Source organism: Lepus europaeus, chromosome 10, assembly GCF_033115175.1.
Source record: "Lepus europaeus isolate LE1 chromosome 10, mLepTim1.pri, whole genome shotgun sequence".
In the NCBI taxonomy this organism is placed as follows: domain Eukaryota; kingdom Metazoa; phylum Chordata; class Mammalia; order Lagomorpha; family Leporidae; genus Lepus; species Lepus europaeus.
In genome coordinates this window covers 24,673,979-24,688,978 of record NC_084836.1, presented here as the reverse complement: position 1 = coordinate 24,688,978, position 15,000 = coordinate 24,673,979, and the positions used below count along the sequence as shown (strand labels likewise).

General features: G+C 53.5%; 1 protein-coding gene across 2 annotated transcripts in view; it reads left to right on the top strand.

The window, feature by feature from the left end:
• Positions 1 to 15,000, top strand: part of ELK3 (ETS transcription factor ELK3) — a 71,187-nt gene that overhangs the window by 40,250 nt on the left and 15,937 nt on the right. For both annotated transcript variants that reach the window (XM_062203090.1, XM_062203089.1), the window contains exon 3: positions 8,040 to 8,837. In XM_062203090.1, the coding sequence (XP_062059074.1) occupies positions 8,040 to 8,837 (798 nt within the window). The remainder of the gene's footprint in view (positions 1 to 8,039; positions 8,838 to 15,000) is intronic.

Sequence of the window (15,000 nt, the reverse complement as noted above, 5' to 3'; positions counted from 1 at the left end):
TTCATTAAAGTAATGGGATCGCCCCGTGCACACTGCTTTTTTCGCCTATTTGTAAAGAAGTGAAATGTAACCCAGGTGCCATCCTGTGATGGAGCCTTGTGGTATTCCAGGGTACGGCTCTACCAGTGTGTAACCCCCCACCCCAGGGTACGGCTCTCCCAGTGTGTAACCCCCCACCCCAGGGTACGGCTCTCCCAGTGTGTAACCCCCCACCCCACGTGGTGGGAAATTGCACAGAACACACCCCCACTCCCCACCCCCATCAAGAGCAGGGACTCTCGCACAAGTGTCCATCATCCTGCGGGGCGGTGTGCGGGGCGGCTGGCAGTTGGCTGTGCTTGCTTTCCTCCTTTCCCTCGGCCCCTCACCTAGAGGATCTGCCGGGATGAAGAGGGACGTGCCCCTGTAATTCTGTCGTCCGGGATGAAGAGGGACGTGCCCCTGTAATTCTGTCGTCCGTGTGCCTGCACAGCACCTCATCTCCTGGGGTCCCGCTGTGGCCTCCCCCGGGAGCCCTGTGCAGGGGCCCTGGTGAGGCAGGCACTGCAAAGCCGGGCCGCTGCCTCCCTGTCTTGCAGCCTTGGAGCCTGGTTGAGCCCAGTTGTGGGTCTGGTTAGCGTCTGCCACCCTTGGGAGGGCCTGGCACGGCTGCTCGCGGCTGCTGCTCCCCACTGGCCGCCCTGTACAACCCCAGCCCCAGTTCATTGGATCCTGTGAGGTCTCTGCACTGTGATGTCAAGTGCTGGCTGTGTGAGGCACGGTTGGCCGTAAGCCTCGCGCCTACCTGCTGTCTGAACCGAGCTGAATAAAACATCCTGTCTCCTTGGCTTGGTTGGGAGTGTAAGCCAGGTGTGCCTCCACCGGCTGGGCACGTGCTGTGACCCACGGTCTCAGACGAAGCAAAGAGAACCTACGCAGCCTTCTACAAGAGTTAATTCTGATGATCACGGTCACGGTCACGGGGCTGGCGGAGGCGGTGTTTGTGCTTTGTCTGTGCTTCACCGAGCGTGTAAAAATAATGGTGATGATGCTTATAGCCGGTGTCTGTTACCCGAGTCTCGTGTGTGGGTGTCAGGAGTTCTATTTGAAGCTGTGTGCGGGTTTTCTAATTCAGTGCTCTGAAGCAGCAGGTGAGGAAACTGAGGCACAAGGCTTGTACTAGGTAAGGGTGGCGGCGTAGTTGTAAGAAAATGTATTTATTTGAAAGGCAGAGTGAGAGAGAGGGAGGGAGAGACAGAGAGAAAGAGGTCTTCCATCCGCTGGTTCCCTCCCCAGATAGCTGCAATGGCTGGAACGGGCCCTATCCATACAGGGGCTTCTTCCGGGTCTCCCACGTCGGTACAGGGGATCAAGCACTTGGGCTGTTTTCCACTGCTTTCCCAGGTGCATTAGCAGGGAGCTGGATTGGAAGTGGAGCAGCTGGGACTCAACCTGGCATATGGGATATTGGTGTCACTGACAGAGGCTTACCCGCCTCCCCACAGTGCTGGCCCCAAGGGTGGCATCTGAACTCGGGCAGTGATTCCGGAACCCTGCCTTTCATCCCAGCAGCAGCCACCACCCTTACCGTGGGGTTGAGCGGGTATTTACTGGGAAGATCCCCCAGGCTCTATCCCTCCTACTCAGCTCTGCTTCTGGAACTGGGGTGACGAAACGGCCCCAGCGTCTGGTCAGAAGAATCTTGGGCCCAACATTTCTTGTTTGCTTAGGGAGCCACTGACATCTCTCAACTCTGAGAACAAGGTAGGGAAGTTGCAAGATCAGAGGGCAGGAGTCTTGCGATTTCAGGGAGCTCTGAGCTGGTGGACAGTCAAGGGGAGCAGCCCATTGCAATGGGGAAACAGGATAGGTCTTGCTCCTCCTGGGACATCAGGTCACAGGTCCAGACACACAGAAGCCAGACGCGTGACCTTGGGTCAAAGCCTGGTGCCAGACAGCAGCAGATGGATGGCCATGAACAGCCCGCATCCCGCGTTTGCCGAGTCAATAGATAGGTGAAATTACAGGTCACCTGGCTCTCTGGGGAGGGGTGAGGTCTTAGGGGTCTGCCTGCGGCCCCCTGTGTCTGCCAGTGAGAAAGCACGTGCGGCTGTGTGGATAGAACTCATACACAAGGGGCTGTAACCAGCCATGGACAGCTGTGAGCCTCTGGACCTCCCATCTCTACAGTGAGTGAGAGGCATTCATTCAGCAAACGTTGAGTTCACTTGTTTTAATATCATCCTAAAAGCATCATGGTTAAGAAGGAAAATCCTGAGGGCCAGCGTTGTGGGCCAGCGGGTTGAGCTGCTACCTGCATTCCATGTCAGCACTGGGTCAGGGCCCAGCTGTTCCACTTTTGCCCCAGCTCCCTGCTAATGTACCTGGGACAGCAGCAGCAGATGGCCCAAGTGCTTGGGTCCCTGCCACCAATTGGGAGACCCAGATGGAGTTCCAGGCTCCTGGCTGGGGCCTGGCCCAGTCCTAGCTGTTGCAGTAATTTGAGGAGTGAACCTGTAGACGGAACATTGGAACATCCCTCCCTCCCTCCCTCCCTCCCCCTCTCTCTCTCTCTTTCTCTCTCTCTCTCTCCCCCTCTCTCTGTAACTGCCTTTCAAATAATAAATACACCTTAAAAAATAGTAAATTCCACAGGCATCTCATTACTTAGCACCATACATATGTTGTGATTTATGTATACTATAAAATATGTATATGTATTTTACCTATTTAAAATATATGTATTTTATATATGTATTAATTATATTTAATAGAAATAGTTTTTTATCATTATTTTATTATTATTATTATTTTATTTTTTGACAGGCAGAGTGGACAGTGAGAGAGAGAGACAGAGAGAAAGGTCTTCCTTTTGCCGTTGGTTCACCCTCCAATGGCCGCCGCGGTAGGCGCACTGCGGCCAGCGCAGCGCGCTGATCCGATGGCAGGAGCCAGGTGCTTCTCCTGGTCTCCCATGGGGTGCAGGGCCCAAGCACTTGGGCCATCCTCCACTGCACTTCCTGGCCACAGCAGAGAGCTGGCCTGGAAGAGGGGCAACCGGGACAGAATCCTGTGCCCTGACCGGGACTAGAACCCGGTGTGCCGGTGCCGCAAGGTGGAGGATTAGCCTAGTGAGCCGCGGCGCCAGCAGAAATAGTTTTTTAAAGATTTATTTATTTGAGAGGTAGAGTTACAGACAGTGAGAGGAGGAGATGGAGAGAAGGGTCTTCCTTTCATTGGTTCACTCCTCAGATGGCTGCAACCGCCAGAGCTGCGCCAATCCAAAGCCAGGAGCCAGGAGCTTCTTCCCAGTCTTCCACGCAGGTGCAGGGGCCCAAGCACTTAGGCCATCTTCTACTGCTTCCCCAGGCCATAGCAGAGAGCTGGATGGGAAGAGGGGCAGTCGGGACTAGAACCCGTGCCCATATGGGTTGATGCAGGTGAAGGATTAATCCACCACGGTGCCGGCCCCTAGAAATAGTTCTAACCTGTTCATGCTCCCACAGTCTCCACATGGCAATGTGGATGTGGTGATTTCAGTGTCTGATTTATTCATTTATTTATTTAATTATTTATATTTATTTTTAGGATTTTTTTATTTGAAAGGCAGAGTGACAGAGTGCTTCTATCTACCGGTTCACTCCCCAAATGGCCTCAATGGCCAGGGCTGGGTCAGGCTGAAGCCAGGAGCCTGGAACTCTATCCAGGTCTCCCACACAGATGCAGGGGCCCAACTGTGTGAGCCATTGTCTGCTGCTTTCCCAGGCACATTAACAGGAAGCTGGATTGAAAGTGGAGTAGCTGGGTCTCCAGGGGGATGCTGGTGCTGCAGGTCGTAGCTTAACCTGCTCACTGCAGTGCCGGGCCCCTCTGATCCTTTGCCTGAGGCTGCCCCTGGGGCTCTGTGTTAGGGGGGTATTGCTTGCCCTGTTTCACTGAGTTGGTCCCACCCTTGCCGCGTGTATCCTCACCCCGGATGCTGAGTGGCGAGTTGGCCCTGGTTGTGAATACGCATTTAATGGGATGTCACCGAGAGAGGCTGGCTTCCCTTGTGTCAAGGGAACCAGATGTGTGCAACTGTCTCAGATCTCACTGGAAAGTCACTTGGTTCAGCCAGACCCAAGCCAGCATTTGTCAGGTTGCCAGGCAACCAGAAGCAACAAATACTTGTGAGTCTGGGATAAGAGGTGAAAAGCAGACTTTTTCTGGAAATCTTCATCACTGATAATAAGAAGCCTCGCCAAGTGCTGTGGTCCTGGGCCCCCTAAGTCGGTTGGAATCGTGGGATCTCTGTTAGTGGGTCAGGAGTCAGGCTGCCATCTGTCTTCCCCAAGCGCATGCTGCTAATAGAAGATGTGCGGTCTCAGCCTCAGTTTCCTCATCCCTCAAATGGGGATAATAATAATCCCAGAGCCTCAGGATTCATAAAGTTGATGCTTGTCAGGTTCTTAGAACATGGAGCCTGCGCAGTGTGTAGCGGGTAAAGCTGCCACCTGTGGTGCTGGCATCCATATGGGCATATGGGCAATGGGGGGAGGGGGATCCTGGCTGCTCCACTTCCAATCCAATCCAGCTCCCTGATAATGCATGCCTGGGAAAGCAGTGGAAGATGGTTCAAGTGCTTGGGCCCCTGCATCCATGTGGGAGACCTGGAAGAAGTTCCAGGCTCCTGGCTTCTGATAGGCCCAGCTCTGGCCACTGTAGCCATCTGGGGAGTGAATCGGCAGATGGAAGAACTCTCTCTGCCTCTGCCTCTCTGTAACTCTGCCTTTCAAATAAATAAATAAATCTTAAAAGTTATTAGAGCTTGATAAATAACATATGCTCACTAAATCATAGCTGTTAAGATCCCTAAACTTTAAGTTTTCTTAGCGAACTGTCTTGGAAGGCAACTTCTCTTCAGAGACCAGAGATAGAAAACATACAAGCGTTCTTCAAAAAACTTGTGAAAAATAGAATTTAGTGATATTTTGGTGCAAAATAGTTCTGAAATCCATGCATTTTTTGTATAATACGCATTTCCATGAACATTTGAAAGATCCCTTGTGTGCATGGATTTCAGTTTTTTCTTTTTGCACCAAAATTAACTTGGAACTTCATTTGCCAGGAACTTTTTGAAGTAGCCTTGTATGTGCCACTGATGACAGCCTCCTGAGGTCTGCCCGAAGAGAGGGAAGAAGGGGCTGGCAGTCCAGCTGCCCAGGACCCACTCCTCTGAGCCCATGTTCTCACTGATCCTCTAGCTACAGAGGACTGGCTTCCTTTCCTGTTCCCTGCTGCGAGCAGACATCCCCGGTGCTGAGTTAGGTGTGTGCACGCGCGCGCACACACACACACACACACGAAGCTGCTTTTCTCTCATACATTCTCTCTCTCTCTCTCTCTCTCTCTCTCTCTCTCTCTCACACACACACACACACACACACACTCACGGGGCTGCTCTACTCTGCCGCAGCCCCATCCCTGCTTGCTGCTGAGTTCCTTCCCAGCCTTCGCCCTGGCAGACGTTGCCAAGTGTCTTGGTAGCCACTTCTGACCCCCTTGTCCTGTTTGTCCCTAGGGAAGCAGGACCTGCCCCAGTTCTTTGCAAAGGCTGCTACTGCCTTCTTTTGACTCATGAAGTTGTCCCCATCGCTATGTAAACCCTGCCCCCAACCCAGTAAAAGCAGCTCCTGCAGGCCCCCTCCCAGCACCTCCTTATTTTATATTCACCGTAGGGGTCAGGATGCTATGGTAGTTGCAGTCCAGCTGTTAAAATGCCCACTGTCTTCCTTTTAAACATGCAAAATACTTAAGATTCTTCATGTTCTTTTTTATTTACTTCCTTTTTGGCCATCTGGGGAGTGAACCAGAGGATGGAAGATCTCTGCCTCTCTCTTTCCCTTTCTCTCTGTAATCTGCCCCCCCCGCCCCCCGACCCTGTGTCAAGGCCCAGCTCTGTCCGGACCGTCTTTCACTCCCTGCTCATTTTTTTTGAGGAGGAAAGAGGTTTTCTATCACTTTTATCATGGCCCCAGATTCCTTCCTGGTTTGCTCAGGTTATAATCCCCGCTCAGACATCATATTGGGAATCTGTATAAAACTGAAGTTTTCTTTTTTTAATTAGTTTACAAGACCTACTAGGATAAGTGATTCAGACCATATGGTATCTCTTTTCCTTTTCTCTGTGTAATTATTTAGGCTCTAAAAATTCACCCAATTCAAATGAATGTTTGAACTGCCTGAGGAAAGAAAATTTTCCCCTATGGAAGAAAACATTATTAGCTAACAACCAAAATACCTAAGAACGTTAGCTGGGGGCGCATCAACCCTCCAGACAAGCACGAGGTAGAAACTGAGTCTGGGCAGGTGCGTCCAGAGACACCGCTATTAGTCTGTCCCTGCTGGCACCTGGGTTTCTGAGAAACCCTGTCCAGCCAGGCCCGGGGCTGCCCTGGGCAGAGGTGCCGCCCTCGAGGCCCAGGTAGGAGGTTCCATGTTGCTCAGCGGTGGTCGGATGCGGTGCCTGGGCCTCGGTGGTGCTGTTGCAGTCTGGACCAGAGCCCAGCACGGGCTCTGAGCGGGATTTCCTGTGCTGAGTGTGAGACCGTGTGTGTCCTTGCAGAGGGAACAGGCTGGCAGGCAGAAGCCTTGACTGATATGTCTTTAGACCCAAATTACGATCCCTCGTCCCTGCCCCCAAAGAAAACGCCCAAATTGAATTAAATTCATCTCTCTTAAGGGGTGCTTTGATGGTTTCCACCCAGATACGTGTGGAAATGTGAAAGCATCGGGTTTTAGAACCGGTGGAGCGTCGTGGCTCCTGGGCACGTGCTTCCCCATCCCTGGGCTCGGATGCAGCCGTGTCTTGGCCGGAAGCAGCCGTGTGCGGGTCTCCCGCCATCTGGTGCACGCAGCTCCTGGTACAGGATGGGGCTTCGGTAGGAGCTGTTTCTCCAGCTCTTCCCCTGCCCCCCGACAACAGTCTTTTAAACCCACTTGTACCACGTTATCAGAAGGAGCGGTTGCTAAGAAGTGTGCAGAAGCCCTGTTCCCTAGGATGGTGCTAGTGCTTTGTACTTGGTGGGGATTGTCTTTGTCCCTCCCCCTAGCACCTTGAACCCTAGCGAGTCAACCACAGGGTGAGGCGCACAGTGAGCATGGGATCTGATGGATTCTGTGGGGAATGTGTGTATCGGCTTAATAAGCCCCGAGATCAATACAGCCTTTCATATAAATAATAAATTTAATAAAGCCCAAGATCAGCTCAGGCTGTCCCCAGAGGGCTGTGAAAACTTGTACAACCACGGTTGGTTTTCATTTACATACATCCCAATGAAGACAGCAGTCATAAACTGAAGAGCCCGAAGTGGATCCAAGAATCCTGAGATCCCATATGAATGCCATAAATATCTAAGTGGACAATCATTTTTCCTCCAGTGGCTTTCTTGGCCAAAAATGAAAAGGAAGGAAAAAAAATGGCTACAGGGCTTAAGAAAACGCTGTGGTGTTTGGTGACGATAACTTATGTTTCTATAATGCTTTCCAGCATACGGAATGTTTTCCCATTATTATTTCACGAATTCTCACGGCTCCCAGAGGCAGGTAAGACAATGCTGTATTATGGTTGAGGAAATGCTGCCTCTACACTTATCTGCCAGGTGACTGTGTGAATTATGAAAGTGTTCTACGCTGATTTCCTAATTTTAAAAATGGGAACCCTCCTGCCTTCCTCTTAGGGCGGCTGTGCTGATTCTATGAGATAAGGTCTGAGTAATGCCAGCCACGGGGCACTTAGCCAATGGCAATGGTTCCTGTACTATTAAGTGTAGCAATCTTCATTTGACCAACGAGGAAACCAAACATGGCAATCGCTCTGCTGCAGATCGCCCCCCTTGGGCCAGGCAGAACTGGAATGCAAAGCCGGTTCCTCCGCCTCTAACTCGAGTCCCCCTCCTGCCACCTGTCCATCAGGAGCCTTTGCGGTCGTCCTGACAACCCTCAGCCGTTCTGCAGGGCCCGTTTCTCGGTTGCGGTGGCACTTGCTCGGATGTTACACGTCTCCTTTTTTGTATTCGCAGAACATCATCAAGAAGGTGATCGGGCAGAAGTTCGTGTACAAGTTCGTCTCCTTCCCGGAGATCCTCAAGATGGATCCGCATTCCGTGGAGATCAGCCGCGACGGCCTCCTGCTGCAGGACAGCGACTGTAAGGGCCCCGTGCACGGCCGCGAGGCCCACAAGCACAGCCTGGCCGCGCTCAAGGGCGCCGGCCGCAGCGAGTACATCCACTCCGGCCTCTACTCCTCCTTCACCATCAACTCCCTGCAGAACGCGCCCGAGGCCTTCAAGGCCATCAAGACGGAGAAGCTGGAGGAGCCGCCCGAAGACAGCCCCCCCGTGGAAGAGGTCCGGACTGTGATCAGGTTTGTGACCAATAAAACCGACAAGCACAGCACCCGGCCCGTCGTGTCCCTGCCCTCGACGTCCGAGGCTGCGGCCGCCTCCGCCTTCCTGGCCTCGTCGGTCTCCGCCAAGATCTCCTCTCTGATGCTGCCCAACGCCGCCAGCGTTTCGTCCACCTCGCCCTCCTCCTCGTCTCGGTCCCCCTCCCTGTCCCCCACCTCGCCCCTCCCCTCTGAACACAGAAGCCTCTTCCTGGAGGCGGCCTGCCATGACTCGGATTCCCTGGAGCCCTTGAACCTGTCGTCGGGCTCCAAGACCAAGTCTCCGTCTCTTCCCCCAAAGGCCAAAAAGCCCAAAGGCTTGGAGATCTCCGCGCCCCCGCTGGTGCTTTCCGGCAGCGACATCGGCTCCATCGCCCTCAACAGCCCAGCGCTCCCGTCGGGATCCCTCACCCCAGCCTTCTTCACCGCGCAGGTGAGAGGCGTCCCATCCTTGGGGGGGGGGGGGCGCCCACACCTGGCTTAGCAGCAAGGGAGAAGGCAGCTCCCTCTGCCCTCTAAAAGGCACCCTGTAAGCAGGAGGGGAAGCTACTTTGCCATTCTGGGCCCCATGTGTTGATTAGCTTCTTGTTTACTTAGCAAGATAACGAGGTGGGGGGGTCTGTCTGGTGTCTTGTCCTCTAGGGAAACCACCAGGTTTCAGCCATGGGACTCCACAGCGAGGATTTAATCCACTCTGATCACTTTCCAAAGACCTCGCCATAATTGGATTAAGTTTCTGGCCTCTTAGTACCATTAGCATAAGACTTTGGGGTTTAACCTCCTGTATGAGTTTGGGGGCGGGGCATACTATGTAATATATATTTGTATATATATTAGTGATTGATTGATTTGAAAGGCAGAGTTACACAGAGAGAGGTCTTCCATCTGCTGGTTCACTCCCCAACTGGCCACAACGGCTGGAGCTGTGCCGGTCTGAAGCTAGGAGCTTCTTCTGGGTCTCCCATGTGGGTGCCAGGGCCCAAGCACTTGGGCCATCTTCTGCTTTCTCAGGCCATAGCAGAGAGCTGGATAGGAAGTGGAGCAGCCGGCTTGAACCAGCACCTATATGGGATGCCGGCACTACAGGTAGCAGTTTTACCTGCTACACCACAGCGCCTGCTCCTATATTATATATTTTTAAAAATCATTTATTTGAGAATCAGAGAGGGTGCTTATCTACTGCTTCAATTCCCAAATGTCCACTTGGTCAGGACTGGGCCAAACTCAAGCCGGGAGCTGGGAGCTCAGTCTGAGTCTCCTTTATGGGTTGGGGGAAGGGGGTGCACAAGTACTTGAGCCACGGCCTACTGCGTCCAGGCATGCACAATGGCAGGAAGCTGGATTGCAAGTGGATCCAGGCACTCTGACCTGGGACATGGGCATCCCAAGTAGTGTCTCAACCGCTATGCAAGGCTCTTGTCCCAGACCTACCCTATTTAAGCTAAACCACAGCGTCAAGTTGTACACAAGAGGAAGGGTTTGGTGTGTCGGTGGCAGTGGGATGCTTGATGGATTTCTTGCTATTAGTGGCCTCACGTGACCTTAGCAACATGCACACTGGCTGTCAAGGCAGACCTAAATGAGGAGCTCCCCAGGGAAGCTGAGCCGGTTGATACTCGAGAAGGCATTTGGGCCTTCGGAAATGTTTACAGCAGTGTTCTGTTGGGAGGCACTTAGTAAGTAGCCCCTTGCTTTATATTAACAAAAAACCAGATGCTAACTGCCCCTAGCTTTGCTGTTATCATATGGGTCCCTGCTAAGGAACGTAAGGGCCACACCAAGCACAGGGATTCTTCCCTGAACGCTGGGCTCCCCTGGGAAAGGCCCGGTCCACTTCAAGGGGCAGAGGAGGGCACAGCTGTGAAGCAGGAACGTCTTTGATGCTATTAACTCCAAGAAGAGAGCAGCCTTTTCCATTTAAAAAAAAAAAAAAAAAAAAAAACAACAACCAGGGGCAGGCTTTTGGTCTGGCGGTCGGGATGCCCATGCCCCCGGTTGCAGTGCCTGGGTTTAATGCTCACTTCCGCTCCTGACTCCAGCTTCCTGTTAATGTTGAAATGGCTCAAGTAGTGGAGTCCCTGCCACCCACATGGCAGACCAGGGTTGACCTTCTGGCTGCCAGCTTTGGCCTGGCCCAGCTCCAGCTGTTGTGGGCATTTGGGGGGTAAACCAGCACATGGGATCTTGCTTTGTCTGCCTGTCAAATAAATAAATTGGAAAAACAGCCATATGCTCTTTCTTGTTCAGATGACAACTGCTGGGCGAAGGCAGCGGGGTGCCTATGTGCCATATTTCTGTGGCCCCTTCAAAGCTGGGTGCCATTTAGTAGCTGAGGTTCACAGCATTGATTTTGGGGGCAGTGACCTGGATTTGGGTCCTGTCTACCAGCTTCCTAGGGGGGCGATTGCCCAGTTACTGTCAACCTGTTTCCATGTCTATGCAATGGATCCAAACAATAGGTATCTATACACGTAATTTCTTTTTATTTGAAAGGCAGAGAGTCAGCAAGAGACAAGAGCTGAGCCAGAAGGCATCCTCATCCCCAGATGCCTGCAACAGCCAAGGCTGGGCCAGGCTGAGCCGGGAGCCTGCAACTCAGTCCAGGTCTCTCGCACTGATGGCAGCCACCCAACCCATCCAGCTGCCGTCTCCAAGGGTGTGCGTTACCAGAAAGCTAGGAGGGAAGCACAGCCAGAACGCAGACCGTTCCTGTCCTGATATGGGATGCGGGCATCCTGGGCCATGCACTCACCACTGCGCCAGACGCCCGGCCCTGTGCGATGGTGTCTGTGGGGAGGAAGCCGGATCACAGCCGTGCCATGTGGGCTCACTCCAAGTGGAGACGTTATTATCCCGGAGCCTTGTGACACCAGGGTGGGACTCTCCCTGCCTGTGTGGTCTTTGTACTAGGTGTCCTGGTCCTCGGTGGACTCTAAGCCCCTCGGGGGGCGTGGCTCTGTCCTACACACATCACACACGCTGCTGCGTTTCTCCCGCAGCCCTGTGCTGGGTGGCTGTGATCACGTCATTGCTCGGAGGAGGCAATGAGGCACAGAGGTGGAGTCGCTCGTCCCAGGTCACACAGCCAGTAGGTAGTAGACGTGAACTTGAGTCCACGCTCCTATAGGAAGCGCTCTCCAGGTGCCCACTGGGAGGGCAGTCTGGGGGTCTGAAGAGTCGTGAAGTTGCCACGTTCTTCTCCATGCTTCTCCCTCCTCGATGGTTGTTGGCCTGGCTTGGTGTGTGTGGGGGGGTGCTGCTCACGGTCGGGAGCAGGTGGTCCCGTGTGTGCTGTTGTGGAGGGGAGGCCTTGGCCCCCGTGCTGGGTGCAAAGGAGCACGTGTGCGCTTAAAGCAGGTGTTTCTGACACAGTGGAGCCGTCCGGGGAAGGACAGCCGAGGACATGGCTCTGGAAGCAGCCCAGAGAGGGGCCTGGCGGGAAATGCGGCGGATGAGCCGCCTGAGCATCCTTGCCCTTGGCCTCCTGGGTGCTGACCTCTGTAAGGCTGAGCCAGCTCTAAAGCACCTACTTGATGAGCCTTAGCCCTGTCTCCGGGCAGTGTGGGACCAGCGTCAGCCCCGTCTCTCTGAGGAAGTTGACTGAGGCTTGCCCTGGGTTTGGACCTGTGTACTGTGAACATGGGGGCTGAAGATGGCACAGCTGGGCTGAGAGGAGCGATCTTGACCTGAGAGAAGGGTCACTGGTGAGTGCAAGGTGCAGGATGGGGATAGAGCCCACAGGAGTGGTCTTCAGCCAGGGAGCAGAGCGAGTGAGGGAGCCAGGCTGCCTAAATAGAGGATCCACATCTCAGGCCCGTGAGAGGGAATGGTTCTGTCAAGCCAGGCGGAGAAGGGGGCCTTGGGGCATGGGCAGAAGGGGAGGTAGGGACGGCGGGCATGAAGTACAAGGCTCTACTTGTGCAGAACAGGAGTTGCTGGCTGCACTGGGGTTGCCGAGGCCTCAGGATTTGAACTTCACCATGAAATTCTGTTCCCTGTGCACCTGCTGAGGCTGCGGGTGACTGACAGGGGGGCAGGGTGAAGGGTCAGACACAGTGCAGTTCAAAGCGGACTTCATTCGCCTGCTGTGCCTGGGTGGCTCACCTGAAGTCAGGGATACCCACGGGGCTTCCACTTGACCAGGCTGGCCTCGGGTCCTTTAGGATTGGGGTACACGTGGAGTCGGTGTGAGGTTTGGATGCTCAGGGATGCCCTCCCCAGGAGCTGCATCAGGGGCTGCCCCAGCAACGCACCCACTAGCCCCGCGGCAGTCAGAAGGGCACGCGGTCTTGGCAGCCCGGGGCTCCTGAATCCTACTGACTTCCAGCCTGCGTCAGCCTGAGGGATGAGCCCCTCTCCCTGAAACCTCCCTGGGGACCAGCGGGAAGGCCGGCTGGGGGCTGGGGCTGTTTCCACAGCAGCTCTGCCCCCTGCTTGCCTTCCTCCCCTAATACCGTCTTCCATAGAAGCGTCCCCTTCCTCCGTGGGGGTGCTGTGTGCAGGGTCACCCTGCACACATAAATATTCAGTGTTCTGCGGGAGCCTCTTCACCTTCTCTCAAATGTTGGCTGTAAAAGAGATGAGAGATGTGCAGTAGTGACTCAATACCTTGTAAATCTAAGTCCCAAGACCAGTTATTGCCAGCTAGAAACATGGCAGGAGGAAGGCTAAGAGTCTTGGCGTGACCTGTGTCATGTGACCACAGCTGCCTCTGGGGACCTTGTGAAACCGCATACCTCAGTAGGTCCAACTTCGGATTTGGAATTTCTGTCTACAGTGTGTAAGTGAAAATCGTCAACATTCTGCCACTCCCCCAACCCCATGGCCACCACGCACAATATCATGCACCTGCTAGGAGCTATACAAAGTGCACTTGAGACTATTCTTATTGTTGAGTTTTTAACCAACAGATTGCTAATGTAGATGGGTGTGATGATCACCGACTCAAACATAGGACTACAAGGAACCAAAAAGCCAGAATCCAAAAGCCAACCAGGTTCCAAGGAGTGGTGACCTTGGAGCTCAGCTGCCAAGGTCATATTTGAGTGTTGCTGAATATCAAGGTCATTGTGTCTACTGGCACAAGCTATTGCAGTGGAGATAGAGAGGCAGGAGCCGGGACGAGAAACCCTCCTGGTCTCTGGCCAGCCACCATGGCAGCCCGAGTGGTGCCAGCTGGATCCTCTGATCCCTGTGTGTTTGTGCCTTGCTCTCATCCGTCCCTGTCCCTCCCATTTGCCCTCTCTGTTCAGTCCATCTGGCCTGCTACGTTAACAAAGGCAAGGCAGTTTAGAATCAGGGGCTGGCACCTTGCTTGCATCGTCTCTCACTCATGCCGAGACTTCTGTTCACCTCCTATGTGCTGTTAGAGGCTGAACTTGGATCTGTATGGGCACAGGGGCATGCGTGCGGCAGCCTGGGGTCAGCGTTGATAGAGTGGAGGGAGCCTGCTGAGGTCTGAAATGCCGAAACCTCCCTCTTCAAGGTTGGCTGCCCTAACACTTTTGAGCTCAAATCAGCAAGCTGGAATTTGGAGCATCATGGGTCCCCGTGGTGAGCAGCAGCTCTGGGGTAGTTTCTCATCGTACAGTCTCTTTTGCTATTGTCACCAACGCCAAAGAAGTTTGGGTTCTTTTCCTCCTCCCCAGGGTAATCCAGCTTTCTTCTCTACCCTCTACCACTCTATCTAACACTCCCCCAGCCTGCGGCTCTCCCACACCGACCGTTCCTGCGGGACTGAGAATGTCTCTGTCGGAGCTCTCTGCAGCAGATGTCACTCACTGGCACCCCAGGCTAACGTGCTTGGTTCTCACAGATCAACTGTGGGAGAGCCCTCCCTCTTCCCACCCTGGGGTCCTCCATCTCCGCCTGCCTCCCTCCCTCAGGTCTTTTGTTGATCCTCATGGTTCTGTTGCCTTGTGCCCAATTCTTCTTCCCCTACCACTTTTGATATTTTGATATTTTTTATTTAGTGATTCACTTATTTAAAAGGCAGAGCAACTGGGGGGGGGGGGAGAGATATATAGAGAGAGATCTTCCATCCACTGGTTCACTCCCCAAATGCCCATTACAGCCAGGGCTGGGCTAGACTGAAGTCAGGAGCCCAGAACTCCATCCAGGTCTCCCATGTGGGTGGCTGGGACCCAAGTACTTGGACCTATTTCCCTGCTCTCCCAGGTGCATGAGCAGTTAGCTGGATCAGAAGCAGAGCAGCCAGGGCTTGAACCAGTGCCGATATGAGAAGCTGGTGTCACAGCTAGCAGCGTAACCTGCTGTGCCACAACGCCGGCTTCTCCCTACCACTTCCTGTACCTACCCTAGACCCCTAGGGCGTCCTCCATTTGGTCCCTGTTTTCTTAAGATCAGTTCTATACCAACTGTGTTAGTGGGATTCTGTGGGATTTCCACTCCTCTTCCAAATTCCTTTAAACATGTTTTGATTGGGACCCACACAGCTGTGGGAGTTTCCAGATTCATAGTCACTTTCTATGTGAGGATTGTTTTTCAACTCCAAGGTGGCATTGTCATGGATTCTTTCGGCATCATAGGAGTTTAAGATGGGAGATGTCTGTTGGTACAGCCTGCTAAATTGACAC